Below are 27,510 nucleotides of genomic sequence, written 5' to 3' on the forward strand. Positions count from 1 at the left end.
TTAGCCTCTTTAATTCTCTCCTGTGGGTAGTTAATGGCAAAACCATCACCATTCTAACTACCTACTAAAACTCTATCTGCCAATATGCCCAAGATTTCTACGGCCCGGAAACGCGATCGATACGTCCCGAATGCCTGCAATCGCTGTAGGACCGCTAAAGTTCATTGCAACGGGAAATCGCCATGCTCTTACTGCATTCCGAGGGATCCTGAGTCCTGCTCTTACAGGTCTCAACAATCCCCCCGGGAACCAACCACTCAACCTCAGCAGCGGTCAAAGTATATCGTGATTATCCCATATACTAATGTCCTCCACTAATAAACTTAGCACCATTGATTCGACCGAAGAACAGAGCCTCAAGATTCTACTACAGCAACAGAACACCAAGCTCGATGCATTACTCAAGCACATCTCCAATATACATCAACCATATCGCTTCCAAAATAGCCTCTCCAGACCGTCAAGAAACTTATTCTCATGCTGCGAAGCCCCGCTTCCATTAATCCAAAGTGCGACGAGTGCCTTTTTCTGTTTGCATGTAATCGATGTGAAACTAAGGGCCTTGGAGATTTGCACCGAAAACGCCCAGATACGAGATGGGACCAAGGCCGGCTCTTCTTCCTCCTTTTCAATTTTACACGACCAGATTTTGGATGGAGGGGCAACGGATATCGAGGCGTGGGATGGCGAAGATGCCGACATCAACTCATGGAGTCCAATTGCGGATAATGCGTCTCCCAAAGCTCCCAAATACGCGCTCGAAACCCTTAAAAGAACGGAAATCATTCGTCTGATACAAAAATATCAAGATATAGCCGGGATGTTGTATCCAGTGATAGATGCGACGCATCCAGAGCAATTGGTCGAAAATGTGTGGGCCGCTGATAAGACAAATACAGAGAGCCTTCCTCAGTGGAATCGAAGCCAGATAGGCATCGTCGAGATGATGGTCGCTATTGCTCTGACTGATGAGAACGAGGCTTCCTCAGAACTGATGCAGACCCTCCACGATCATGTGTTACCAGATGTTCAGTACATGGTGTGGAATACGAGAGTTGATCTTCAAGGGTTAGCACTTTTGGTACTCGTGGTACGTGACCACCAATTTTTTCAATAGCACCAATTCTAACTTCAACTAACATATTCATCTAGAGTCTATATTACTATTACTCCCATAAGTGGCGTAAAGCCTGGCGTTTCATAAGGAACGTTGTACGAATTATCCTGGAGCTGGGATTGAATCGAAGAATCGTTCTGGATCGGTCCTTTCCCGATGAAAAGGCACATACCCAGGCACTTAACACAATGTGGACTGTCTTTGTACTTGAGCAACAGCTGAGGTACGCCCTGGGACTCTCTACGACCATGCAAGACTTTTTCATGGACCCAACTCTTCCAAAACCGGTAGCCTTCCTCACCACCCAAGAGCAATTGGCTTCGCTGACATGTTGCCCTTTAGGTCAACGCTCCGTATTTGGAAGCAATGATTCACTACGCTCGGATTGGTGCAAAAGCATGTGAAACATTGTCTTGTGATGAATCAAACACCCAAGTGATGTCCGGAGACTGCCAAGATGCATATACATACTTTCAGTATCGCCTTAGCGAATGGCGGAAAGCGATCGGAACCCAATTCCAGTTCAAATCCACAAGCAAGAGGGCAGATCAGTGGAACAGCCAACTTGACGCAATCCTTCGATTAAGGGCCAACAACTTGCACTTTGTAGTAACGAGATTTATGTTCTTCGAAAGACAATTTCGCGGCATGGTCCCAGCCAACTTGTGGTCCGTATGCATGGATGTGGCTGCTGACACTACCTGCATTTTGGCCACCATTGACGGCTCCCCAGCGGCTTTCCAGGCTACTAAATCCGAGTCGAACTATTTTCTTGTCTCGTCGATGGGCATCTCGTTCCTTGCCATGTTGCAAGGCTCCTTATTCCCAATTGCTGCACAGAGCCCGTTAGACCCGGAAACGTGCCTGAGGGCCCAGCAAAGCGCGATCCTTTGCCTCAATTTGCTGCGAAATCGAGCAGATATATCACGACAATCAAGACATCTGTGGAGCCGTGTCAGCGATCTTGCCTCGCGCTTGAATCTCCTGGGTTTCTTGGCTCCCGTCGCTCCCGGCAACATTGAGGAGGTCCCAGGTACCGCGGAAACCATGAGCATTACCGATACATGGGAGACACACACGAGTAATTGGGAGCAGGGGCTCGCTGGCTTGTCACCAAGTAGTGTTACGGCACTTGAATTTCCTGTCGGTGAGAATAATGCTGACGGATCCACCTCAGCGAGCAAGATCTATTCGGCATTCGACATAATGTTTGGCCCTGATTCCGTCTTTAATGGGATTGATGAATGAAATGTTTAATTACAAGTATGAGGAATGTTTTAATCTGATATCCTAATGAGAATTATCTTATTCAATTTGTATTTTTATGATTATAAGGTAGCCTTGTAACTATGGGCCATGACTCTACATCTGTCGCTTTCGTACTGTACATAAGAGCGGCCCTTTCTTCTCATCAACACCTAGGCTATTGATCTCTAATTTTTCGTATTTGTTTACTGGAACAATCTCAAAGTTGCGCCAAAGAGCACACAGTACTTTGAGAATATTGATGCTGGCAATGTTTCTTCCAATGCAAGCTCGGTGTCCAATGCCAAAAGGCATTATCTCATTGAACGAAATAGCTTCTTCAAGCCATCTTTCAGGAATATACTGGTCATGATCGCCGCCCCAGAATTGCGGGTCATGATGTAGAGCCTGTGATATCATTGAAACGGTGGTCTGCAGTACGTCAGTATATCTCGTAGAATCTCACTTTCTGATTATGGCCTACCCCCTGTGGAATATGGAAACCGTGTATGTCAACGCCATTGGGGTCTGTAACAAGTCGGGGTAAGGGCATTGTAAAGACCGGCGTGATGCGGAAGCTCTCCTTGATGCATGCCATGGTATACGGTAGTTTGCTCTCGAGTCCCGAATATGAAATTTCTTTACCGCCTTCGTTATATAGGGGCACATTTGCGTTGAGTTCTTCCGTGAGTTTCTCGGCGGCGTATCGGTTATGGAGGAGGTGATAAAATAGAAGGCCGAGTGTGGCAGATGTGGTATGTGCTCCTGCAACCCTGTATTCTTCCATTAGTGGCATTTTCGTTCTTGGTGGTCTCTGAAACGTACAAAAAGGCAAAGGCCTCTGAGCTAACCTCTGCTGGCGTCAATGGTGCTCCTGTTGAGGGATCTTTTGCCTCTAGAAGATTGTCCAGCAGAGTTTCTTTCTCTCCTGCCTTGTGATTCTCAATAGCAGTATTGACGTACTCAGAAGCTTTCTGGCTAAGCAGTTTTCGCGACTGAAGCAGCTTTTGAAGACTCGGAATGGGTAGTTTGTTTCCAATTCGAATGCTATAAGGAAGGAGAGACGATACCATGCCATACATTGTGCCAATGAGGATATGGTCAGGAATTGGCGGCAACTCATTAGCCGCTGGGTTGCTCTGGGTGTTGAGATCCTTTTCGAATGCTAGGTCACTTATAACGTCGTATGCATAGCATGCGACACTCTGTTTCAGATCAAAGACTTGTCCCTCTGGCTGCTGCTCGAGATTAGCGAACAAGCGGTGTAAATGCTTTCCAAATCTACCCTCGAACTTGAGTAGCGTTGCCATAGAGAAACTGTGCGACATCTGACGTCTTCGCATCTTGTGAAACTAGACATTAATTAGTATCCTCTCTGTTGCATCTAAACCAACGAGAGTCCTTACCTCTTCGTCACGAGTACTGAAAAGATTGGGATGTAGTGCTGTAAACGCATCATAGAATTTTGTTTTAGGCATAGCTCGCCCGGCTTTGTAGATGGGGTCGATGGCATCTCGAGTTTGGAAATTGACATGACCGGGCCCAATTCGAATTACAGGGCCATACTTCTCGTGTGCCCTCTGTATACTAAACGCCAAGTCTCGTCTGTAAACATGATACACCTTCCACAAAGAAGTCCTGCGAGCCCAAAAAGGACCGGGGATCTTTCGTAAAGGATGAACAAAGATCCAAAGTAGCAGCCAGACAAGGCTACAAGACAATAATACGAGTGGGAGCAGGGTAGTGCTATAGGAAGCCATTGTGCTCAAGGCATTTAGACTTTGGAAGGAGTTTCGAGTAATGGGTGGGAAAGATTGTATTTCTTCATGCAATTCTACAATAAGTGTTTCTTCTTGCCTATTATATGCCACCAATGAACCCATGCGATTATTTACATTCCGAATCATACCAAAATGATATTCAAAATCTTCAAAAACATACATACTGTTTCCGAGAGACGTTGTTGTGTCTTGGGAACAAGTCTCCACAGGCTGGTATGTCCGCAACGGAAGCCTATGGTATGCCTGCAACACAGTGGTTGATGAGCCCAATCACTGAGGTAGCATCTACAAGGGTGGCCGGTATGATTGCCTCAGCCCAATGAAAAGCTGCGCCGGGGCTGCGGTGAAGTCATTTAATGTGTCATATTTCAGTCACTTTCCCATTAGGGGCACGGAAGCAAGCTTTGGAACCTTCCGATTCCGAAACATGCATGAGAGGAGCAAGGACTATTCGCGAGACGACAAAGCAATATTAATAAGTCTTATGCATAATTGCGCATCCGTTAGGGTAGACGTGTAATACGTTTGTTGCTCGATGAATAAGTCAACCTTGGAAGCCCTTACAGATTCAAGGAGATAATTTCTAGTATAACGTGTGCGGAAGAGTTCCGACAATCACTTGGAATAGGAGTGAATGCTTGTAAGTTCACACAAAGCGCAGGAGCAAATATAAGTGAATCACCAACGCATGCAGTTGAATGATAGTCTCAACACTACCAGAAGTCGCCTAGAATCAATCAAGCCAGCTCAGAATCTTTTGCGTACCCACCTCCAATTTCCAAGCAACCCAACATGGCAAACAAATCTGAGAATGGTGTTCCGTACACGCTTTATTACAATCGTTTCTCGATTTGCTCATTGATGATGCGATGGTTGGTTGAAATTCGCGGTGAGCCCAAGGACGAATCATCGCGCATGGATATCGGCTTGAAGGAGATCGACATCTTTCAAGAAGAACAATTCAGCGAATGGTATCTCTGCGACGTCAACAAAAATGGCCAAGTATATTTCTACTAGGATTCCAGAAAAGGCAAAGCTGACTGGGGATTCAAATAGGTTCCGGTTCTCGGAAGCGATGTTGCTTTCGACTTCCCCATGTCTCAAACGACTGCAATCTCCGAGTACATTGCGGCGAGATATCCGGGGCTTCTACCCCCTAAGCATGCCGCTAAAATCCACGAGATGGTACACAAGATGCATGAGATGAATTTTTTCACCCTCTCTTTCAAGGGCAGTCCGCAGCTTGCTTCCGGGTTTGCCGATGTTGCGTTGAAGCGCCTTGAGGACAAGTCCATAAGTGCTAGGTACAGAGAGGCATTGGAGTATAAGCTTGAAATGTAAGAATCAAGTACTATCCAACACGATTGACATATTATTAACCCGGTGATAATTATAGCCTGCGTCGGGACAAGGTCAGTGCTCTCACACCTGAGAAGACACAAGCGGAGTTGGACAAGGCCCAGGCGTACTTGGAAGAGGCCGCTACGCTGCTAAACCCTGGCGATGGTCCATGGCTCTTTGGTCAGCAGCAACCGACGGAGCTTGACGCCCACTTGGTTGTTATGATACTCCGCCTTCAGGACGTAGGGCGCGATTTTGTTGTTCCTGATTCTTTGAAAGAGTATGGAAAGATGGCGTCCGACGAGCCTTCTTTCATAGCAGTCATGGGAGGGAGAAGCACTATGTATGATGGTTCTGGTAGCAAGAAGTAGTCTGACATCCTGGCCTTGGCAGGAACTCAACTTCTCAGTGGTTTATCAATATGTTCTTAGATTTCGTCACAAAATCTCTCAATCGGTATTCAACGATGACAATAAATAAACACAGATACTCACCTCGACTCCTTGAAAGCTATCGACAGCAACGAAATTAGAAAACATTCAGGGTGGCACAGCCATTACCGTAACGGAGACATAAGTGCATGTGACATTGAGAGATGCTCTTTGCGCCTTGACATTCTTAAGCCGCCCTCCCCACAAGTCGATCAGGCCTCTTGGGTCCATTTCACTTCTATGTCTCTCTTTGATCCCTATACACTCCGCCGCACCCAATCTTATGTGTTAGCTTGGGTGCACGTTCCTCTCCCTCAAGTATCATTGAAATATTGAGGTTGCGGTCACCTAATGAGGCCGTAAAATCGGACAATGGATTCTCAAACGCAATTTCGTTCCGCAATCACTGAATAATGAAAGAATAGGTGTCTTTACTGTTGGTTTACAGTTTTTTTTGTTTAATATTTTTTCCTTAGACTAAAATAACAATGTGTCTCCTCGACTGACTGACTATTCAGTCTTTGACACCTTGATAGGTTTCCGTTACAAGATTTCTATTTCTCTAACAAGACAAACTCATGGTGTAAAACCCAAAGCCCCTTACCCTCCTCATATTTCATTTGTTGGAGAGCTGTCTGCAAGTGTAACTCATTGATAAGTGAAGCTGGGTTGTCACTCCACTCAAAGCTCTTGACGAGGGATTTCTTTACACCAAAAACTGGATCTGAAGCGATGTGTTCGCTGTCGCTAGCATATAACGCTGTCGTAAGATTGAGATACTTGGGATGTTTCAACTGAAAATGCTGCGGAGTGTTAATAATTCGCTAGATCTGCTGGTGGTGGCCGTACATACCACATGTGCGGGACGCGTAATATTCCGCTTCAACTTGTTAAGCAAAACCCCGACAGACCCATCGGTAGGGATGTCGTAGTTGACGCTCTTCACGCCTACTAGATAATACCGACCTTGGCTATCAGTCTGGAATATGCCCCTGCAGTTGGGTCCGTCGCGATTGGGGTCTTGCATATCGTAGAGCCCGTTCCCGTTCGTCTCCCAAACATCCACGGCGACACCCTCAATTGGGGCACCGCTGACGGATCTCACTGTGCCGTGTATAAGCATAAGCTCTCCTATAACACCGGGGGAGCCAATGGATTGCCCATTAACAAGGTTATGTGTGTCTTCAGAATGGAAGGGTCCGAGGACAGATGACTCTGTTGCCGAGCTGGCCTTTGCCTGTGCAGAATTAATGGTGTCAACCAGTGCAGACACTCCAAGAACATCAGACAGCAGAATCATCTCCTGCCTATCAGGCGATGAGTCTTGGCCAACCTGGGTTGAGCCTGTATATCAGTACCATAAACAAAGGCAGTGCCGTATAAGGATCTGCGTACTTGAGTAAGATATTGGACAGCCGCCTCCCATTCCGTTGGCTTCAGCTTAACTTCTTTAACGTAATCATGCAAGTGCTGGATCAAGCCGGTAACCAACTCAATAAGCCTCTCGTCTTTGACATTCTCCGTTGATACCTTGACGACATGGGGGGTCAGGTTTTCGGCGGTCAATTCTTCTAGACTGGACTCCATTTCTCCAGTATTAAAAGGCAATAATACTTAAATTTGATGCAGTACACGATCTGTAGTCAGTGGGCGTCCCATATAACTTTGCCGGATTTCAACTCCGGAACGCTTTCGGAATGCTTCCGATAAAACAAACTCCGCTGTTTCAGCTTCTAATGCTGATCTATCTTTATGTAATCTAAAAAAATACGCCTGCTTGCAAATCGTTTCATAAGGTGGCGAGCGCTGAACTTAATGGACTGTTTGCCAAGCCGGGATTAGATTAGTGAACAGGTTCGGCATTGGAGGTCGGCTGCGAAAACTGAAATAGGTCCAAGGACACAAAACATCCAGCGCATGACAGCATATTCATACTACTTGGTATCAATTCTCATGTGTTGACTGACGCAGTGCCTCACTATCCCCAATAATTCAGCTATCAGTTGCAAAAATGGACGTTGAACCGCGAAACTTCGAATACAATGAAAGTAGCCAGAGAGTCGTGTTTGGCAAAGGCGTTCTCGCTAAGCTACCCACTGAGGTTGCGGCGCTTGGCTGTAAGGCGCCATTGCTGTTGACAACTCCCCAGCAAGCCACGGCCGTTCAAGATCTTACCAAGATACTGAATGGTCATGTTGCGGGTTCTTTCACCCGTGCCACAATGCACACCCCAACCGATGTTACAGAAGAGGCACTGGTATATACGAAGACTACGAATGCGGACTGTCTCTTATCAATTGGTGGTGGAAGCACGGTTGGCCTGGGCAAAGCGTTGTCTCTTCGGACTGGCTTGCCTCACATCTGCGTCGCAACAACATATGCTGGAAGCGAGATGACACCCATCTTGGGTGAAACCAACAATAACCAAAAGGTGACTCGTGTTGACCGGGCAGTGATTCCTAAGGTAGTCATCTACGATGTCAATCTCACTTTAAGTCTGCCCACGGGCATGAGTGCAACAAGTGGCCTTAATGCAATGGCGCATGCTGGTAAGTGGAAGTTAAAAGAAGTCAATTTGCACTTATTGACGCCAAAGTAGTCGAGGCTCTATATGCAAAAGATACGAGCCCAATCGTTCGCCTATTTGCCCTCGAGGGAATTCGATCCTTGGCCTCTTCGCTGCCTGGAGTGGTGGACAACTCTCAATCAATTGCCTTCCGTTCAGACGCTCTACTCGGCGCTTGGTTATGTGGTAAATGTCTAGCAATGACAACCGTCGCCCTCCATCATAAACTTTGTCATGTTCTAGGCGGGACTTTCAATTTACCGCATGCCGAAACCCACGCCATTATCCTGCCTCATGCGCTCGCCTACATAGCGCCTGAGATTCCGCAAGTCATGAAGGACCTTGCAGAAATTATCCCAAATAGTGAAGGGGATGCCATTCAAGGACTGAATAGATTACTGTCCAAGTTGGGAGTTCCACCGAGCCTGAAGGCTCTGGGCATGAAGGAGGAGGGTATTGAGCTGGCTACGGATAACCTGATGAAGGCCTCGTTTTGGAACCCTCGACCGCTCAATAGAGATTCAATGCAGAAGATGATACGGCGGGCATGGCTAGGAGAACAGGCTTGTGTAGACCTTTAGGCTTCTCATTTATCGAAGTTGAAATAGCGGCTAGGATATCACGTAGCCTGTATCGTAGCATCGCTTTTACAATTCAATGAACAACTGTTGAAACATAAAAATGTCCAAATTCTTTTATTTCAGATGCTTCTAGTATTCAATAATATCTATACCGTTCAGCTTCCAGCATGTCGTTCTAAGAGTGAATGACATATCGATCTTCAACGGGCTTCTTCTCCTTCCCAGCAGGTGCGTCTCCGACAGGCTTCCCGATAACCAACTGGGCCAACAACTTCCAGTCTGAGTTAACAGACCAAGTCTTCTTAACCTCGTCATCAATAAGCGGGTTGTAATGTTGCAGGTTGCCTCCTACTCCCTCCAGAGCAAGGGCCGACCAAATAAGGAACTGGTGCATGCCGCTTGCCTGCTCACGCCAGCCTTCAAATTTGTCCGCATACATCTTGAAAGCACCCAGTGGCTCATATGGCGCAGGGTCTTCAAAGAACAGAATTGTCGCGTAGGCTCCCTGAAAACCCTTGATCTTGGCATTGGTACTGGTGGCTTGGTCCCCTGACACGAACGGGGCAACGGCTGCTTTGACAATGTCCCAGAGTTTCCGGTGATGATCGCCAACAAGCACAACAATACGTGTGCTTTGAGTGTTGAAGGCTGATGGTACCGTTAAAAGAGCGTTTCGAACTATCTCTTCCAGTCGGCCAATCGAGAGGTCGGTCTCAGCTGAGAGCTGATACACAGAGCGTCGAGCCCCGAACGAAGAAATAAGCTTGTCCGCCATGATGATTTTCTAGAATTATACAATGGTCGAAAATTGCCTGACAATGGTATTGACTGACTGGAGTGTTAAGCGTAGTTGATCTGGATGATATATGTGTAGCAAGTGAAGATCCCGTCCCACTGTGCCCCCCTGATAGATTGTCAAGCTATTATTAATGACGCCATTACCACTGATTAATTTGAACGTAAGCAAACCTACAGCTATTTAACAACTGTTACTCATGAAAGTTCAATTATGATGTAGCAGGTGATGAATTTCGGAAAGATCGGAATTTTCCGATCCCCGTTAATCCAGGGCTTTATGAAATTTGCCTAAAGTTCTACGAACTTTTGCTCTGTAGCTACCCGATTCCCCCACCTCAGTGACAACGGAATTTTGAATAAGACTTATTTGACTGAATGGTAAAGTCATATGACAGAGGGATGCATTACGTCGGAAGGCTACAATGCCTTCCATCGGAAGGCTGCATATATGTACAAGAACAATCATGCGGTGATCGAGAGAGCAGTTCCATTGTTACTCTCCCTTAACGTCTTGAATCTTCCTCACAGGTGATATCTGGACCTTTGAAAATGGCCCAAAGCAATCTTCCTTTGCGCGATAATACGAGTAGCGATGATTCCCTGGAGTTGACTTTTTTAATCGTTGGAGCAGGCCCGGCTGGGGCGACTTTGGGAAGTTTCCTTGGTAAATATGGTGCGTTCAATCACTATTTACTCACGACTGAAAGCATGTCTAAATGGTATATGCGACATTTCCAGGCTTCAAAGGTTTGATCATCAGCTCTGCTCCATCGTCGGCGAACACCCCGCGCGCGCATATAATCAACCAACCTGGGATGGGTGAGTCTACTTCTGCATGACGAAAAGCGCCGACTCACCGCGATGTAGAGTGTATCCGTGACCTCGACCCCGACATGGAGAAAGAATTCATGAGAAATGGCTACTCGGGCCCAGAGAAGGGCCTCACGCGTTGGTGTGAGACCATGAATGGAAGAGAGTTTGGCCGTATCACGTCCTGGGGATCAGATGTACAACGAGGGGTACGATCTTTTCAACTACAGAAAAGAAAGCATAATTATTAATTGCAGTCTTTAGGGCGAGTTTCAAATGAGTAGCCCATGCTCACACTTGGAGCTGCCTCAAACACTGACAGAGCCTATCCTCCTTCGATATGCTTCACAGCACGGCTTTCCTTGTCGATTTCGAACACAATTCGTTTCATTCGATGACTCGACAGCCGGCGTCATTGTTGTGACCGTCCGAGACATGATTTTCGACAAATTATACACCATCAGAACTAAATACCTGTTTGGAGCCGACGGAGCCAAAAGTGCCATCGTTCGACAGCTTGGTCTTCCCATGGCGGTGCAGCCTAGCCAGGGCATAGCTCTCAACGTCCTTGTTCGAGCTGACCTTTCCCATTTGATGAAGAATCGCGTCGGAAATCTGCACTATGTGATCCGGCCTGACGCAGACTACCCTGATTTTGCTTGGTGGTCGATTGTACGCATGGTAAAGCCTTGGTATGAATGGCTCATCATCATGATGTACAAGCCGACCTGTCCGGCGGAATTTATGCCAACTCTGGAACAAGTCAAATGCCAGGTCTACGAAGTCATTGGGGATCAGTCCGTCCCAGTCGAGATTAATCGAGTTGACAAATGGATCATTAATGACACAGTAGCCGAAGTGTACAGCAAAGGCAATATGTAACTTTCTCCCACTTATCATCACCTCTGTTTGTTGATTCTAATGGGGTATAGATTCTGCCTTGGAGACGCTGTGCATCGCCATCCGCCGATGAATGGTCTCGGGGCAAATACCTGCACCCAGGACGCCGCCAATCTTGCCTGGAAGTTAAACTTGGTGGAGAAAGGTAAAAAGCAACAAATCATTTCTATGGGATATGAAACGAATAGATACTAACATGTGCCTATCCATAACATAGGGCTAGCGAGGCCTGCACTTCTGGACAGCTATACAATTGAGCGTCAACCTGTTGGAGCCGGAGTCGTAGCAAGGTAACACAAGGACGCATAAGATCAAACCGTACGATGGCTAATCAAGTCTGCTCAAGGGCCAATTCATCTTTGCGAGAACATAAGCCGATATTCGACGCTCTTGGCTTCTTAAAACCATCACTCGAGGAGAGGAAGAAGGAGCTCGATGTATTGAAAGAGGATTCGGAGAGCGGTCGTACAAGGCGACGTGAACTCATGAGAGCAATCAACTACACTTCACATGAATTCTTGGCCTTGGGCTCAGATATGAACCAGCGATACCAGTCTGCTGCTGTGTTCCTCGAGGGATCGGGAGATGAACCACCCTTGCCTTCGAATCCCGTTCTGTACTATGAGCCCCATACGTTTCCTGGTATGCGATTGCCTCATGCGTGGCTAAATACGGCTACTCCGCAAGAACAAGTCTCAACACTGGATCTAGCAGGCCACGGACGATTTGCGCTCTTTATTAGCCATGGAGGAGAGGCATGGCGTAATGCTGCGCGGTCTGTGGAGCAAGCGTTGAAAATCACAATCGCCGTGTATTCAGTCGGCTACGGTCTCGAGTATGAAGCCGTATTCAATGACTGGTACAGACTGCGGGAAGTAGAGGAGAGCGGCTGCGTCCTTGTACGCCCAGACAACTTCATTGCGTGGAGAAGCCAGAGCATAGTGAATGACACTGCTTCTGTGCTCGAGCGTGTGTTTAAATCCATTCTAGCTTTGTAGTATATGGAGACAATAGCTTGTTGGTTTATGTATGGAAAAGACATACCGCAAGATTTACATCATGCTTGTGTAAAATATTAGGATAACTTGTAAGGGATGACAAAGACTTCAGTCACCATCTATACGTGCTGTCATCCTCAGGGCAGGGGTCTAGCTGTGTCAACACGTAGAGAAGTGAAAACACTTGGAGGACAGTTCCAGTTCTAATCAAGCACCTCATGCAAGAACTTGTCCTGATTCCAAAAATGGCAGACCTTGCAAAAGATCACAATATCATCCAACACTACGCAAGTCGGGAGTTCACGACCTGGCTCGGACGGCCCTTGAACATCCAATGCCGCGATGCCGTCGTATAAGACACCCACCGGTCGGACGACGGTGGAGATACCTGCAACGGGACATATGTGCTCGCCAACGATGAAGACCCAAGGGAGGAGCCTACACAAGTCGCATGTTCATCCTAGTGCCAGTTGGACACGATAGAAGTTCCGATAAATCCGGAATAATATTAGATCTGTTGCTGGATTTACCTGTACTTACTCAATTGCATCCTGTTGATCATCCATGTATCCCCGAATCCCCGAATCCCCGCAAATACCGAATAACCCCACAACGAAACGCCGATGGAGAGCTCCTTTTCTAGCATCACCCCCAAGGTAATCTTGGATCATATAGCATTTCGGGCTAATAAGCTAACCCTAGAGCTTCATTGCTCTTCCCAGTCCAATACTGATCCTACCTGCAAATGCCCCGCAATCTTATCAAGGCGTGTCTTCCTTGCCATCAAAAGAAACTGAAATGTGATGCGGCTCGAGTTGGATTACCTTGCACGAGGTGTAAGGCCCAGGATCCCTCACAACACCGAAGTTGTATCCGCATTCTCCGACAGCAAAGAAGGTAAATTACCCCCAATCAAGGACAAGCTATTCATCACAAGGCAAGGCAACTAAGTTTCCTCCAATAGAGTAACCGCGGTATCAATTTCCGGGTCAGCCGAGTCCGCCCGAGAGTCATCCCATGTACTACCATCACAAGTGCCGGGCCGCCGAGATACCAGGCGCACATCATCCTCTGTAAGATGAATTAGTCTATCTCAAATGAACTTTTTGCACAATGTGCTAACTTTGGAAAGGCTTCTCCATATTCAGAGGGGACAAATTTGCATTATGCTCCTAAGGTCCTGCCATGTCCTGATGAAGCATCACACCAAGGTGCGCAAGCACTCATTCGTGGATGCAAAGAAATAGCAGAGGGTGCTGGTCTTCCAGCCCCAGAGATGCTGCTAGACCCATCACCTAATGGTCGAGATGTGGTTCAATACCACAGTGAGATGCATTATGCCACTATGATGAGCGAGGTTGTTACTGAGGAAAGAATACGAAGAGTCACTCGTATTATTGTTAGGGAGAAAGGATCGCCTGTAGATAATCGCATAATTATGGATGTGCTTGATCCTACAGACAGAGAGTACCTCACACAAAAATGCGCTTTCAGTCTGCCTCCAAAGCATTATTGGTATGAAGGACAACCGCCCTACCCACCGTCATTTCTAACTAGCTATAGTGAAGCATTCCTCCAGTCATATTTTAGACTTGCTTATCCAACCTGTCCCGTCTTTGATCCGTTTGAGTTCATACAGTCATACGATTCTGGAACCTATTCATTCTTTTTATTACAGGCCGTTTTGGCCAATGCGGCCTTGTACGTATCCCAGAAGGTACTGGAAGCATGTGGCTTCGCAAGCCGATCAGAAGCTTTAGAAACATTTTGCACCAGAGCAGCATTGCTTTACGACTTTAACTGCGAAAAGAGCCAGCTGAGATTATTGCAAGGCTCTGCTGTTTTGGCAATGACGGGATTTGCCGGAACTCGGGATAAAGACTTTGGCTACTGGTACCACAATGCTATCCGTCTGGCGATTAAGATGGGAATACATCACCAAAGGTATTCGCTTATCCTTATAAATCCTTTCCAAGTCACGTACCGGCTTGGCTAATTCGCTTCCTGTTCCAGTTTCAACACCCATGAGATAGACTCGGCAACTTACAGGCTATACCAGAGGATCTGGTGGACATTATATGTAAGGCATTGTATACCTACGAACAACTAATTCTATAATATCTTTGTTTGACTAATTTGGCTAGAGCCGTGATATAATGTTACTTTTCTCTGGCGTGGAGAATAAAAGTCTTCTGGGAAGCAGTGCTGAGAGTCCGACAGTCCTACCGCCTGCAGAAATATGGGTGTCTGAGAGTCTCTCACCATCATCCACATCTGTACTGTCTCCTCTGACGCTACTAGAGAGTCTTTACTTCGTTGAGAATTGCAAGCTAGCTACCATCGGTAAGTGCAGGTACCAAGGATCAGCTCAGTATATACCAACCAGTCTGACGCAAATGTCAGCTTCTCAATGCCTCTCGGTAGCCAAATCCGGATCTCCGAATTCTCTAGCTCATATTCAAGAAGCTTTCAGCGCATGGCATGCATCAGTTCCTGAGCCTTTGCTGCCGAATCCAGGCCAAGATCCCCGCGACAACCCATGGCATATTGTCCTCATAGCTACGAGTTATCGCTTCCAATGTATGCTATTTCGTTGGTTAAGGAAACACTGGGAGGCGAAGAATTCACTGTTGTCAGAAAATGCCAACAGCCGTCTCAAGCTTGCAATGTACGAATTGGATGCGATGATAGGTAGGGCCTTAGCTTATGATATGTTGCGTAATCTTCCTATTGCATTGTATGTGAAAAACCCTCCATCAGCCCTTAATCCGAATATTCGCTGCTTAGATAAAGCTAATTACCCTTCGAAGCTTGATCTGTGCCCCTGCAGTCCTCGCCTTACATCTTGAGATAGTTCTCAAATCTTCTGAGGTTGAGGAGCTTAAATCACGATCTCTTATTTACATCCAACAATCTCTCATCTGCATGAAACAGTGTCGGGATGTGCCGCAAATTCAGGTGGCTCTTGGAGTCGCAGAATGGGGTTTGGCTAAAAAGGGATTACTACCCAATTGGGGCGGCGAAGTATTTCCTAACGGAGAAACTCATCATCGTGCTGTACGGAGATCCTCAAGAGATTGGTTCTACTCTGTGCATAATACCGAGACCCAGATCCAGCCCCCTCAGGATGATCAGGCGGAGACTGGCGTGGGCCTAGATGATTTCTCAGTATTCGGCCTGCCTGAAAACATGATGTTCGAGTATCAGGGGCTCCCGTAATGGCACGAAAGCGACTTTATTTGTCAGCTATTGGTTGACAGTTCCCGTAACTGGTGCATTGACGATGGAATTGCCGGGTTGAAACCCGGATTTTCGGTATTTGGGTAGTATTCTTCCCATCTACCGGGAATGGAGAGCTACCGTAGCCCATGCCATTACTTTGTATTGTATTACAGAAATATTAACAATAACTATTAATTATTGAGAGATTTCAGTTAACAACCTTGAAAAGAGTCTTCGGCTTTTGCTTCAGCATGTTCCGGTGTTAGAAAGCATCGTCTACAAAGGGGATCAGCGCATAATATATATAGGCCACTTCTTCCCAGACTTGGTTAAAACGCTCAAGTTCATCCATAAAGCCTCCAATCATGATCAGCTTCTCATATCTTCTGACAGCCTTGCTCTCGGTAGTAAGCGGCATTTCTGCTAGCTGTCCTCCATCTAATGTACCGACAGTGAAGGTCAAAAACGGCACCTTGGTGGGCAAATACAATGCTCATTACCAGCAAGACCTGTTCCTGGGGATTCCCTACGCCAAACCCCCTATTCAAGACCTTCGATTCACTCGTCCACAGCATCTCACCGAAAAGTGGACTGGCCCCAAGCAGGCAACGAAATATGCGCCATACTGCTATGGGTTTAATGTTGGCTTGGTTGGATTCGATAACAATATCACCAACCCTTCGAGCGAAGACTGCCTTACCATAAACGTGGTGCGACCCCATAACTACCACCATGAATGGGCTCCCAAGGGCCTCCCAATACTTGTCTGGGTATATGGAGGTGGATTTGAAGAAGGCGGCAGTGCGGACCCCCGATATAATATGTCACGCCTTGTTGAGATGTCTACCGAGATGGGCAAACCTGTTATCGGAGTTAGCTTCAACTATCGCATGAACGCCTTTGGATTTATCTCTGGGGAGCCGTTTAATAGCATCGGGGCCGCAAACTTGGGTATCCACGATCAGCGGCTCGCGCTTCGGTGGATTCAGGAAAACATTGCATTTTTTGGAGGTGATCCTGCCAGGGTTACTCTCCAAGGAGAATCTGCCGGAGCCTTGTCAATATCCCTCAACATGTTGGTACACAAAGGTCGCGACGAGGGTCTATTTCAGCGGGCAATTCTTGAAAGCGGCACGCCATTGTTTGCTCACAGCTTCCCAACTTTGGCAGACCAGAAGGTGATCTTGGACATGTTCTTAAACCGAACGGAATGTTCAAGTTCCAAAGATGTCGTCTCGTGTCTGCGAAAAGTTCCCGCTGAGGACTTCATCAAAGCATCAACAGGCTTGTTTTGGCACCCTATCATAGACAACGATCTACTATCACAATTGTCGTCTGAGTCTATAAAGCGTGGCGACTTCCTCAAGATCCCGCTACTTATTGGTACCAACACCAACGAAGGGTCGACTTTCCTGGAAATTTTTAGCCAAGGCTCTCCAGTAAATACTTTCGATGATGTGTCCAGGGTGCTCATGGCGAGTGTATTTCCCCACCAACTTCCGAATGGTACTGTCGCTCGACTCCATGAACTTTACTCCGACGTGATGAAGAATCCATCCGAAGCATTACTGGGCACCGTACTTCCCAATCCTGGTCCAACCTACGGGAAGCTGCATGGAGAGTTGACTGTGCTTGTTGGAGACTCGTTGTTTACTGCTGGCCGGCGTATCAGTTGTCAAGCCTGGGCACAGCGAAACATACCGGCTTACAGCTTTCGATTTGATACAAACCCAGCTGGTCTGTCCCCAGGAGTCTACGGCGCTGCACACTTTCAAGAGGTTCCATTCGTGTTCAACAACATTGATGGCGAGGGATATGGTGTTAATCCACTTGATGTCAATAACCAGTCCTTGAAGCAAAAATACCTCAATCTCGCACAGCTTATGACTAGAATGTGGTTGAGCTTTGTCCAAACCGGGGACCCTAATAACCATGGAGGTTGGTCAGCCCTTTTCCCCACCAAAGTTGACAACATAGCTGACTTGATATAACAGTCCATGGATTTAACTTGCATTGGCCAAAATACGGTGTGAATTCTCCGGTCAACATTGTTTTCAACGCAACGAAGGGCGTAACTCTAGAGAAGGATATCCACCGCCTCAAGGCTATGAACTACATCTGGGAATCAGCTTCTATATTTCACCGATAGTTGTTATTGACGTATGACCAAGTCTTAGGAGGCTTAGGGCTACAGCCCGGCTCTCATCGTTGCAGTGGTGGGTCTACGAAGTAGGCAGCTCAGGATTTACTGGGTATATAAGTTCGACTGACTATATGTACACTTCATCTTGCCACGGAACTTTACTTGCGTCCAAGCTTACGGGAACAGGATTCTTTGTCTCAGACCACGCGTCGTTTCTCAGGTGTCTCTGATTGAAGTCTAACCATATGATTTATCATTTATTAAATTTATTATCAAATAGCTAGTTGACTCGTTTTAAGTGTTCGTATAGTCGAGGCTATTATTCAACAAACTCCATATACTATTATTGCTAAAGTTACCATTGAACTGAGGTAAGTAAGGGTCATTATCGAAGCTGAAAGGAGTTTGCAGATCTGAACTGCCGATCAAGTCGTTGTATACGATATCACTTATCGCATATATGGGTTCGATGGAAGAGAAGTCGTATAGTGCAGCTGGTGGTTCATCGTTCGGGAATCTTAACTTCATTTTCGGCCCGGAAGGCGACAACCCTGTATCTGAGTAGCTTGATACGGCGTCGGAATAAGATGCCAAGTTATCGCGCTTGGCCTGCATGTGCGAGCTTGGAGTATTTATTGAGACAGATAGAGCATCGGCCGAAGGATAGCAGGTCTCCCATTGAATAGTCTGTTTGAGGCGTGCGGAGAAGGTACGTAAGGTGACAGCCGCTGCCCTGGCGAGAGCACTTTGGCCAGACATTGCCTCGAACCGCTCTGTAGACCACTGAAAGTGCTGCATCGCCTGGGCGCCCTTGTCCAAATGATCTTGTGGGAAGAAGATGAATATTGAAGCAATCAGCACAATAGCATCAAAAGTACCGAAAAACAAGAAGAAGCTGTGGGTTTAGGTCAGCAGGCGAGGGTCAAAATTTCCTGGGATACGCTCACGTTTTATACTGGTTTTCTTCGATTGACTCAAAATGCTCTCTTTGTGCTTGTAGCATGTCGAGACAAGCACCTAGGGCGTGTATCCGACTTTCAAGGCGTGTGAAAATGTATGGACGGTGCAAGGCCACCAGGCCAAAGGATAAGAGCTGTGGAAGGGTGGCCCTCGCACCTGATAGCCAGTAGCACTCGGGAATTGAATCAAAACTCTTGTCAGGATTGCGGCGACGGAAATAAGGAGGGATGTTTTGGTCAAGTTGTCGTAGCTCTTGATCAAGGCTGTCAATTCGTGAGAAACTTTCGGGACAGGAGCCTTCCTTTTCTAACTCCTGAATCTGGCGAAGATTCTTCATAATCCGGTACGCCCAGATGGCACGAGTGAGGGGTGTTGGGACATCATCAGCGCCTCTGGGCAAGACCGGAGTCACCGGCCGGTTTGCGGTGATGGGTACATCGACTGGAAGTATCGGCTCCGTATTGTCGTCAATAGCCGCAGGCCGCCCAAGAACCATAGCCGTGTGAATGTCCCAGCCATATAGAAGCATCCAGAGTCTCCGGCGATCCTGAATATTCCACTGGTTCTCGATTACTGTTGCTATATCCTCCGTGAGAGGCTTTGGATCTCGACTGGCTCGATGCAACCCGATCTCCTGTGCATCTTTCACGGCCTCTCCAAGGGCGTGCCACTATAGAAGCGTAAGCTAATATGAAACCTGGCACATCGTTTTCCTGCAAGAAATTACTCACTGATTCTATGACTTGTCCAAAGTACTTCAGAAATGCAACGCGGAGAAAATCCGCAAATACCGTTGTTAAAGAGATCCGAGTTTTCCCAAGAAGGTTCAGAATGGCCATGCCAGTCTCACTATACTTTACGGCCATGGTTTCGAATGACATGCCATCAATACGCTTGAGATACTTCAGCTCCAGCGCCCCATCCGGTGTCATTAATAGCAAAGAAGTGGCAGCGACCTCTAATAACAGAGCTGGAAAAGCCTTCACGTCCGTGGGAAGAAGTTCAAACTTTTTTGCGGCGAATGGCTGCAAGTCAAGCCTGTACCAATCATGAAGCTTCTGCCTGAATGAACTTTCATCCAAGATGTAATATTGCCAATTGATCTTTTGAAAGTAGAAATCAGTTAGTTCCGCGATACATTCACGTGTCGGTAGCTGCTTGGTCAGGGACTTGTAACGCTCCCAGAGATTTCCATAGCCGCTTGCAGTAGGACACGTCTCGAGCTCACCCACGACTTCATCATCACCGACATCGATTCTATCCAGATAATCTGCTGTTGAAGTGCCGGTTCGTGCGTACCCAAGCTTGCTAAGTTGATGCCCCTTGCCGCTGCCCGAGTCCGCAGCTATGGTGCCCGTATTAGCTGACATCGGGCTGTGGATGGACATGGTCGCTGCGCCGCCGTAAGGAGACACAGCTTCTCGGTTCCTCGGCATGGCACCGTCTGCATAGACACAGCCTTGAGGCTTATCGCGAAGCTTGCAGTCGCAGCATGGGAGCTTGCCATCACACTGCAACATTGATTCAAGAGTAAGTTCAAGCGGTGACTGCTTGTGGAGGGCCTCGAGAAGCTCACCTTTCTCTTTCTCCTGCGACATTCGGTGCATGACACGGGCGGGCGCTTTTTTCGTTTCGTCACCCTCGAGGGGCGACCAGAGCGATCGCTGTTACCGGTATCAACTATTCGCTCCATCACTCTTGAGCGCAGAATTTATCAAGACATGAACAACAACCCGCGACCCGCTATATGACGAACTGTCTTTAGTACCCAGAATGCAGATAGAGCTAGACAGACGCTACAAACACTGGGCTGAGTTATTGGATGATTTGATGGCACTGTTCCGAGCCGGCCGCTAGAGCTATTTCTTTAACGTTCTTTTTCCAGGGCAGTTATTTCGCTATCATTGGCAAATCAAGCTGGTACCAATCTAGACATATGACGTATGCATGGTAGACTCGCGGTTTGTCCGAGAAGCATTCTAATCTTGATCTGGTTAACTAGGTACTGCTATCTACTGTGTCTGTCCTTGGGCGAGACTTGGTGCGAATGAGATTTGGTAGGCAAATGAAGCAAGAAACTGATAGGCTTGTTTCCCGTGGTCAAAGGCGCCCAGGAAAACCCGCATAATGATTTGATATAATGCTGAGTGTTGCAGTCATCGTCATTATTGGGATTGCAGAGGCTTCAGCGGTGACACTCGGGCTCCCTTTCTTTAAGCTATCAGTTGTGGTAAATGCATGTGCATGGGAGATCGTTGCTCAAGCTCCAATCAGGGAGAGCTGGCCCGGTGTAACAGGGTTTAGATGAAAGCATCGCTAACGGCATATAACTCCCAAAAATCTGTACATATTTTGAACAAAATGCGTATCATAGTGTTTCGCTAACTGTCCCATATTGCAGGGTTAACGCGACATCTTGCCTACGGGAGCCCCGATGCAGCAATGGGGAAGATACGACATCTCGTCACTTGCTTACCGCAATGGGGGCGTGGTCGGCAAAGTCGGTAAACCTTCTACTGTGCTTTTGAGCCAAATAGATCCTAGATTTGCCCCTTCGTGAAGCATTGTCATATCTCAGCACATTTAATCGTCGCGTGTTCGCATACATGGGTCTCTGGTCATCGCTCATCTAGGCAAATGACAACATCCTTTTTGGGCATGATAAAAATCTTTTTTCTAAAGCGGCAAAACCCACATTCCAGTGTCGAGTTTCTGAGATAGAGCAGCGACATTTACCGGAACATTTAGGATACTTGGTGCAGTGGTGATCATTACAGGGATCTTGTTAGTGTCTTGTGTGCTAAGCGCTTCGTTACCAAGGTGGCAGAGGATGGCCCATAACGATAGTTACGTGTGTCATATTCGCCGTTAGACCAACAGAGCAGAGCCCATGATACCCTCAGGGTGAGTATAGAAGGCTTTATGGGCGGTCTGGACAAGGAATGGACTTTTTGCATCGAAACGTCTCACTGTCGCCATCGCGGTAGGCGGAATGTAGCATTGTAGAACGGCTGCCTTGAGATGGGACTTGGCGAGCAAGCTTGTTTCTCCTATAAATGGGCGGCGTAATATGAGTCATAGGGACAGCGACATGAGGCGTATTGAAATCTATGGATGGACGCGCGGCAAGCTACCTGATTCAATAAGAATATAGCAAGTTTCTTAGCAATGTGCGGCCAGGTCCTGGAATCCTTTCGCATGTTTTCATGAAGGGGGAGTTATTTGTTTGAGTCGTTGGTAGAGATGCATTCCCCTGCCTATGTCTTATCACTGAAAAACGTTGAAGCAGTTATTGAACACAGTTGGAAAGTCCAACATACAAATTTTATGGGACACGAAACTACCTTATACTTGGTCCAGCATTTCGGATGCCATTATCTCATCTCAAGCCTCGCCTTGTTCCCTTGCCGTCCTATTTCCCGCGGATGATGCGGTTCGACGCGATTCTTTGCGAACTTGAAAAACCTGCTGAGAGAGACTTCGGTGATAACTAATACGAAAGAGAAAAATTCCTGCAAGCCACAAAATTTACACTCAAGATTCTCTCCCTGCCTGACTTTGTCCGCGGAATAAAAGTGCCGAATAATCGGATACGCCTAAAAATCATGAGAGAATGTGTCGGCGTTAAATCAATCACGTGATCGGAATTGCCTATTCTGGATGACTGGAGACCAACGACCGACCGCTACTGGATAATTGCTCAAGAGCAAAAGCCTGCTGGGACAATGAAATGACAAAGCGCAACTTGACAAATATAGCACCGTTCCTGCAGAATAAAATCATTATTAAATATATCTAAATATATATATGTGTGTATATAACAACTAAATGTCCAAGACGTCGGTACAGATAGCCAATCAGGATTATCACGACTTACACTCTCTACCTAACTACCGTTACATCTTGAACAAACCATGGCTGCTCCGAATGACTTCAGGAACCAGTTATCTCTACATTCAACGACATCCAACGCCAGTCTAACACTTGAAGTTGGGATACGCCCATCGCAGTCAGCATCGTCTGAAGGCGAACATCTTGAGGAAGGTTTCCTCGATGGCCATCGACCGAGCTTATATGAGATTACGACTTCACGAACAAGATGTCGAAGTAGATGCCAGGACGAGTTGAGTACGACAACAAGTCTTACCCCTGCACCATCACGACTAGAAACAATTGTCTCGCGCATTCGATCACGACCGGCCGTGGAATTTTCCCATCCATTGGCCAACCTGCCTACAGAGGAGAAATACCTTGTTGACTTCGACGGGGATCAGGATCCCTACCGACCGCTAAACTGGCCTACACAAAAAAAAATCCTGACTACCGTCTTGTATGGTTTGGTCACTATGTCAGCAACATGGGCTTCCTCCTCGTACTCAGTGGGTACGGACCAGGTTGCCAAGGAGTTTCACATATCTACACAAGTGGCCACTCTAGGCACAACATTGTATCTCATTGGCTTTGGAATCGGACCTTTACTCTGGGCCCCGTTAAGCGAGGTATACGGCCGGAGGGTGCCGGTTCTTACGCCCATGTTTGTTGCCATTTGCTTTACTTTTGCCACAGCTACGGCAAAGGATGTGCAGACGATTATGATAACTCGGTTTTGGGGAGGTTTTTGTGCTTCGGCTCCCATGACTAACACTGGCGGTGTTCTCGGCGACTTATTCTCGCCAGCTTGGCGAGGTGTTGCACTGGCTGGATATTCGATGGCCATTGTTTGTGGTCCTGCTCTCGGTAAGATGGTCCCCTTTTGTGACATGAACGTCCTGTTGACTTCTCTTAGGACCGGTCGTTTCCACGGTACTTGCTCAACAGTCTTCTCTAGGCTGGCGATGGACAGAGTATTTCACGGGCATCCTTCAATCAGCTATCCTTCTAGTAGCCGCCCTTTTTATCGACGAAAGCTACCCGCCCCTGCTTCTTGTCTATAAAGCTCAGAGATTACGGCACGAGACGGGCAACTGGGCACTCCATGCACAGTTCGAAGAGTGGCAGATTGATCTTCGTCAGCTCGCGCGAAAATTTCTCGTTCGACCCATTCGAATTCTCTCTACACCAATCTGTTTTCTTGTGACGTTGTATGCCAGCTTTGTGTACGGAATTCTATATATGCAACTGGGTGCCATCCCCATCATCTTTGGGGAGGTCCGTGGATGGCATCCAATTCCAGCTGCTCTGCCATTCCTATCAATTGTTTTGGGCGCTGCTATAGGTTGCGGCATAAACATCTACAACCAATTCCTCTATAACAAGGCTTATTATGCGGCAGGAAATAAAGCTGTTCCCGAGATGCGTCTGCCTCCTATGATGCTGGGTTCTTTTATTTTCTGTGCAAGTCAGTTCCTAACAGGTTGGACAGCTAAACCTGGTACGACTTGGGTTGCCCCATGTATTGGCTTAGTGATGCTGGGTACGGGATTTTTCACCATATTCCAAGCGGCACTCAACTATATCGTCGATACATTTCAGGCATATGCAGCTTCAGCAATCGGAGCAAATACATTTCTGCGGTCGTGTGTCGCTGGGGCATTGCCACTCGCCGTAGGGCCCCTCTATCATAACATAGGAGTTGGTCCCGGGTCAAGTATCACGGGAGGGTTTGCCGCAATTTTAATTCCGGTCCCTTTTGTTTTTTATCTATATGGAAAAAAGCTAAGAGCAGCCTCGAAATGGTCTGATGGATCAAGAAGTAATTAGCCTTTATTATTTAAACTAGTTTTGTTCAGTTTAGCTATATAAACGCATTTGCTTTAGCTTGTTCTAAGACTTACTCTATACTATTAGAGCATCAAGTCAAGACGTCACAAGAATTTATTTAAACAGTATAAGTATAGTCCAATTTGTTACTCAATTCTTATTCGCCAAAAAACTACTTATTTCAACATTTGTCGCAGTTTAAGCATCGACCTTCTGAGGAGCAAATGTCTCAGTCTTGTAAATACCAACACGACCATAAACGTCCTTATACTTCTGAACCACGTAGTCCTCAACGCTGACTGGAGCATATTTCTCTTCCTCGGGCTTAACGCGGCACTTCTCGATGCACTTAATAACGAAATCGGGGTTGCCGTTGTAGTTGAACGGGATGCTGTAACGCTCCTCTCCAGAGCGGTTGATGACACGGTGCACATTGGAAATGTACTTGTCGTTTGTCCACTGCTCAAACAGGTTGCCCATGTTGACAACATAGGCTCCCTCAACAGGAGGAACGGGGTACCAGTCCTTGACCTCCTCATCCCAGACCTCGAGGCCAGCAACATCGCCTTGAAGGAGCAAAGTGATGACACCAAAATCGCGGTGAGCACCAATACCTCTTTGAAGAGCATGAGCTGACGAGGGCTGGGGTGGGTAGTGAAGCAACTTGTAGAAGCACATGGGGTCGGTGCAAAACTCTTGGAAGTAGTCTGCATCGTAGCCCAAGCTCATGGCCATAGCGCGCATAACTTCCTCCGTAAGCTTCATAATGCGGTTCAAATAGTCCATGCAAGTCTCTCGGAAAGACTCTCCCAGAGACTCGGGCCACACGTTGGGGCCATGGGCAAACTTCTCTGCCTTGACTTGAGGGTGGTCCATGGGCAAATCACGAGATACATAGTAGCCCTCTTTGAGATCGGGCTTGGTGTTGGCCTCGATCATTTGGCCGTGCATGACTTCGTATCCACGGTTGTATTTGTTCTTTTCCAATCATGTTAATCCCAATGCCTAATTGTTACACAAGCACAATGCTTACCAATGACTTATCAAGCTTCATCTTTTCCTCCAACGGCAGCGCAAAGAAAGTCTTTGATGCTTTGAAGATATCCTTTTGAAGGCTGGCAGGAATGTCATGGCCAACGATCTGGAAAAATCCTTGGGTAAGACAAGCATCTCGAATCTGGTCAGCACAATGCTGCATCCGTGCCTTGTCCCCAGACAAGAAGTCGGAGAAGTCAATGACGGGAGCGCTCTTAGAAGAAGGCATTTTGATGTGGTAAAAGTCAAAAGAAGAATGTGTAGTAGGTATTTAGTGTCAATGGTGCTTATTGGTGAGTCTGTTGAGAAAGAATGGTGGATGGAGAGGTGAAATGCCGAGACTTTATACTTGTAGCAAGACAGCCAATTCCCGCGTCGGCAATTACCTTTGTCAATCGATTTATGTCGCTGCCTAGCGAAACATTTCTGTTGACAATTTGACAAGGTTCTCTTCTCTTGTTGATGTAACGAAATTACGTTTCCCTAGACTCGATATCAGACCATACAGCCCGGAGACACAGGCATATCATGAGGGGAAAGACCAGGACTCCAGGCGCGTAATTGCGAAGTACGCCACTAATGTCAGGATGAGTTTGATATGGAATATTAAAGTGTATTTGGTGTAGGCTAAAAGACAGTTTTAGTTGCAAGTCTTTTTGGGAAATATATTATCCATTCATATTAAGCATGTTCATATGATATGTGTAAATTCACATGTTCAACAGATCCTACGCTAAGTTTTAACAAGTATTTATTTCCTACCGTTTATTACTTTCAACACTCACATTATAACTATAGTAGTATCATAATCAGGCACGTAAGATTCTCACACCGCTAGTCATCGCAATCGCGGGAGACATTGCATTGCAGCAATCACTGCATTGCAGCCGTCAATGCGTTGCAGAAGCTATCTTGCAGGATATGTTATACTTTCATGACGACATGGTTCTCATCACCCATTGGTCTCATATCATGCAGGGTATTGACGAGGGTAAACCCTGGCATAGCGTTATGTTACATAAATGTAACTTCGCGGAGTATTCCCCACTAAGCCAATACGACATTGCTTGTATCGGGGGTCTCAGAATCGACCAAAATCCTGTGTGTGATATGTGGAGCATACACGGGGATCTGGCTGGTTTTGAAGCCCCCTGGGATCGGGAAATGGTCAAAAGGCTTAATTATCCCGGTGTGTACATTTGCCGCAACTGGCGTGTTATTAGTACGCCCACGAGGATGGTAGGTAGCAAAAGGTTAATTTAACAAAGGTTCGTACGGAGTACCTATGCAGAAAGTCCGAAGAACATTGAGCAAGTACTGCTGGAAACAATTATTCAACGTCTACTGTCACTTTGAGTCTCACTGCAGATAACGGTTCAACAAATATTGAGTTCAACTAAACTTGATCATTTTGATAAGGTAGTTACGATGGTGGGATATTACAAGGCAACATATACAAGACAAGGGTTGCCAGATTATGTATAAATCGGATTGGTAAAAGATTGCAATAATTGAATATACTTTGAGTGATTGCCGCCAAAACTTCCATTGGAGGGATTTGACGCGACATCAGCCTAATCAGTAAGCAATGCGAATCAAGGCAGTAGTACTTCAAAGGTCCTTGTCGAATGGCCTGTCAACACCCCTGGATTGTAGCCCGGAGGAGGTGGAAGATGAACATCATGCTAATGGGGCGAAACAAGGATGTGATTTCGCCTTCGTAATCATGTGTCAGGTTCAACCAGCTCTTTCACTTCGTATTTCGACGACGAAAAAGGACATTGAAAAATGAAATCAAATAAAGTAACATAAATACATAAATAAATACATAAATGAATAAATTTTTAAAAATATATAAATACATAAATAAATCAAAACAACG

The 27,510-nt window shown here is 46.6% G+C and overlaps 11 protein-coding genes across 11 annotated transcripts; 6 read left to right on the top strand and 5 right to left on the bottom strand.

Annotated features, from left to right (window-relative positions):
- Positions 1 to 130: 130 nt before the first annotated feature.
- Triagg1_8447 (transcriptional regulator family: Fungal Specific TF) lies at positions 131 to 2,365 on the top strand (the record flags this gene model as incomplete). Its single annotated transcript, XM_062903294.1, has 4 exons — positions 131 to 285; positions 328 to 1,090; positions 1,153 to 1,404; positions 1,460 to 2,365. The coding sequence occupies 4 exons, from the start codon at positions 131 to 133 to the stop codon at positions 2,363 to 2,365; spliced, it is 2,076 nt and encodes a 691-aa protein (XP_062752640.1).
- A 114-nt stretch (positions 2,366 to 2,479) lies between these two features.
- Positions 2,480 to 3,840, bottom strand: Triagg1_8448 (uncharacterized protein; the record flags this gene model as incomplete). The annotated part of the gene is made up of 4 exons (XM_062903296.1): positions 2,480 to 2,794; positions 2,847 to 3,135; positions 3,188 to 3,714; positions 3,769 to 3,840. The coding sequence occupies 4 exons, from the start codon at positions 3,838 to 3,840 to the stop codon at positions 2,480 to 2,482; spliced, it is 1,203 nt and encodes a 400-aa protein (XP_062752641.1).
- Positions 3,841 to 4,935: 1,095 nt separating this feature from the next.
- On the top strand, positions 4,936 to 5,855 carry Triagg1_8449 (uncharacterized protein; the record flags this gene model as incomplete). Its single annotated transcript, XM_062903297.1, has 3 exons — positions 4,936 to 5,145; positions 5,200 to 5,480; positions 5,540 to 5,855. The coding sequence occupies 3 exons, from the start codon at positions 4,936 to 4,938 to the stop codon at positions 5,853 to 5,855; spliced, it is 807 nt and encodes a 268-aa protein (XP_062752642.1).
- A 614-nt stretch (positions 5,856 to 6,469) lies between these two features.
- On the bottom strand, positions 6,470 to 7,502 carry Triagg1_8450 (uncharacterized protein; the record flags this gene model as incomplete). The annotated part of the gene is made up of 3 exons (XM_062903298.1): positions 6,470 to 6,718; positions 6,769 to 7,248; positions 7,311 to 7,502. The coding sequence occupies 3 exons, from the start codon at positions 7,500 to 7,502 to the stop codon at positions 6,470 to 6,472; spliced, it is 921 nt and encodes a 306-aa protein (XP_062752643.1).
- Positions 7,503 to 7,926: 424 nt separating this feature from the next.
- On the top strand, positions 7,927 to 9,062 carry Triagg1_8451 (uncharacterized protein; the record flags this gene model as incomplete). Its single annotated transcript, XM_062903299.1, has 3 exons — positions 7,927 to 8,464; positions 8,515 to 8,667; positions 8,725 to 9,062. The coding sequence occupies 3 exons, from the start codon at positions 7,927 to 7,929 to the stop codon at positions 9,060 to 9,062; spliced, it is 1,029 nt and encodes a 342-aa protein (XP_062752644.1).
- Positions 9,063 to 9,237: 175 nt separating this feature from the next.
- Triagg1_8452 (uncharacterized protein) lies at positions 9,238 to 9,837 on the bottom strand (the record flags this gene model as incomplete). The annotated part of the gene is made up of 1 exon (XM_062903300.1): positions 9,238 to 9,837. The coding sequence occupies one exon, from the start codon at positions 9,835 to 9,837 to the stop codon at positions 9,238 to 9,240; it is 600 nt and encodes a 199-aa protein (XP_062752645.1).
- Positions 9,838 to 10,409: 572 nt separating this feature from the next.
- Positions 10,410 to 12,568, top strand: Triagg1_8453 (uncharacterized protein; the record flags this gene model as incomplete). Its single annotated transcript, XM_062903301.1, has 7 exons — positions 10,410 to 10,533; positions 10,599 to 10,679; positions 10,728 to 10,879; positions 10,935 to 11,548; positions 11,603 to 11,715; positions 11,788 to 11,860; positions 11,917 to 12,568. 7 exons carry the CDS (start codon positions 10,410 to 10,412, stop codon positions 12,566 to 12,568), a joined length of 1,809 nt encoding a protein of 602 aa, XP_062752646.1.
- Positions 12,569 to 16,155: 3,587 nt separating this feature from the next.
- Positions 16,156 to 17,939, top strand: Triagg1_8454 (uncharacterized protein; the record flags this gene model as incomplete). The annotated part of the gene is made up of 2 exons (XM_062903302.1): positions 16,156 to 17,728; positions 17,785 to 17,939. 2 exons carry the CDS (start codon positions 16,156 to 16,158, stop codon positions 17,937 to 17,939), a joined length of 1,728 nt encoding a protein of 575 aa, XP_062752647.1.
- A 288-nt stretch (positions 17,940 to 18,227) lies between these two features.
- Positions 18,228 to 20,491, bottom strand: Triagg1_8455 (transcriptional regulator family: Fungal Specific TF; the record flags this gene model as incomplete). Its single annotated transcript, XM_062903303.1, has 3 exons — positions 18,228 to 18,828; positions 18,881 to 19,563; positions 19,625 to 20,491. 3 exons carry the CDS (start codon positions 20,489 to 20,491, stop codon positions 18,228 to 18,230), a joined length of 2,151 nt encoding a protein of 716 aa, XP_062752648.1.
- A 2,316-nt stretch (positions 20,492 to 22,807) lies between these two features.
- Triagg1_8456 (uncharacterized protein) lies at positions 22,808 to 24,120 on the top strand (the record flags this gene model as incomplete). Its single annotated transcript, XM_062903304.1, has 3 exons — positions 22,808 to 23,630; positions 23,680 to 24,041; positions 24,109 to 24,120. The coding sequence occupies 3 exons, from the start codon at positions 22,808 to 22,810 to the stop codon at positions 24,118 to 24,120; spliced, it is 1,197 nt and encodes a 398-aa protein (XP_062752649.1).
- Positions 24,121 to 24,791: 671 nt separating this feature from the next.
- Triagg1_8457 (uncharacterized protein) lies at positions 24,792 to 25,857 on the bottom strand (the record flags this gene model as incomplete). Its single annotated transcript, XM_062903305.1, has 2 exons — positions 24,792 to 25,571; positions 25,627 to 25,857. The coding sequence occupies 2 exons, from the start codon at positions 25,855 to 25,857 to the stop codon at positions 24,792 to 24,794; spliced, it is 1,011 nt and encodes a 336-aa protein (XP_062752650.1).
- Positions 25,858 to 27,510: the final 1,653 nt, after the last annotated feature.

This window comes from Trichoderma aggressivum (assembly GCF_033847375.1).
Source record: "Trichoderma aggressivum f. europaeum strain CBS 100526 chromosome Unknown scaffold_041, whole genome shotgun sequence".
NCBI lineage: Eukaryota > Fungi > Ascomycota > Sordariomycetes > Hypocreales > Hypocreaceae > Trichoderma > Trichoderma aggressivum.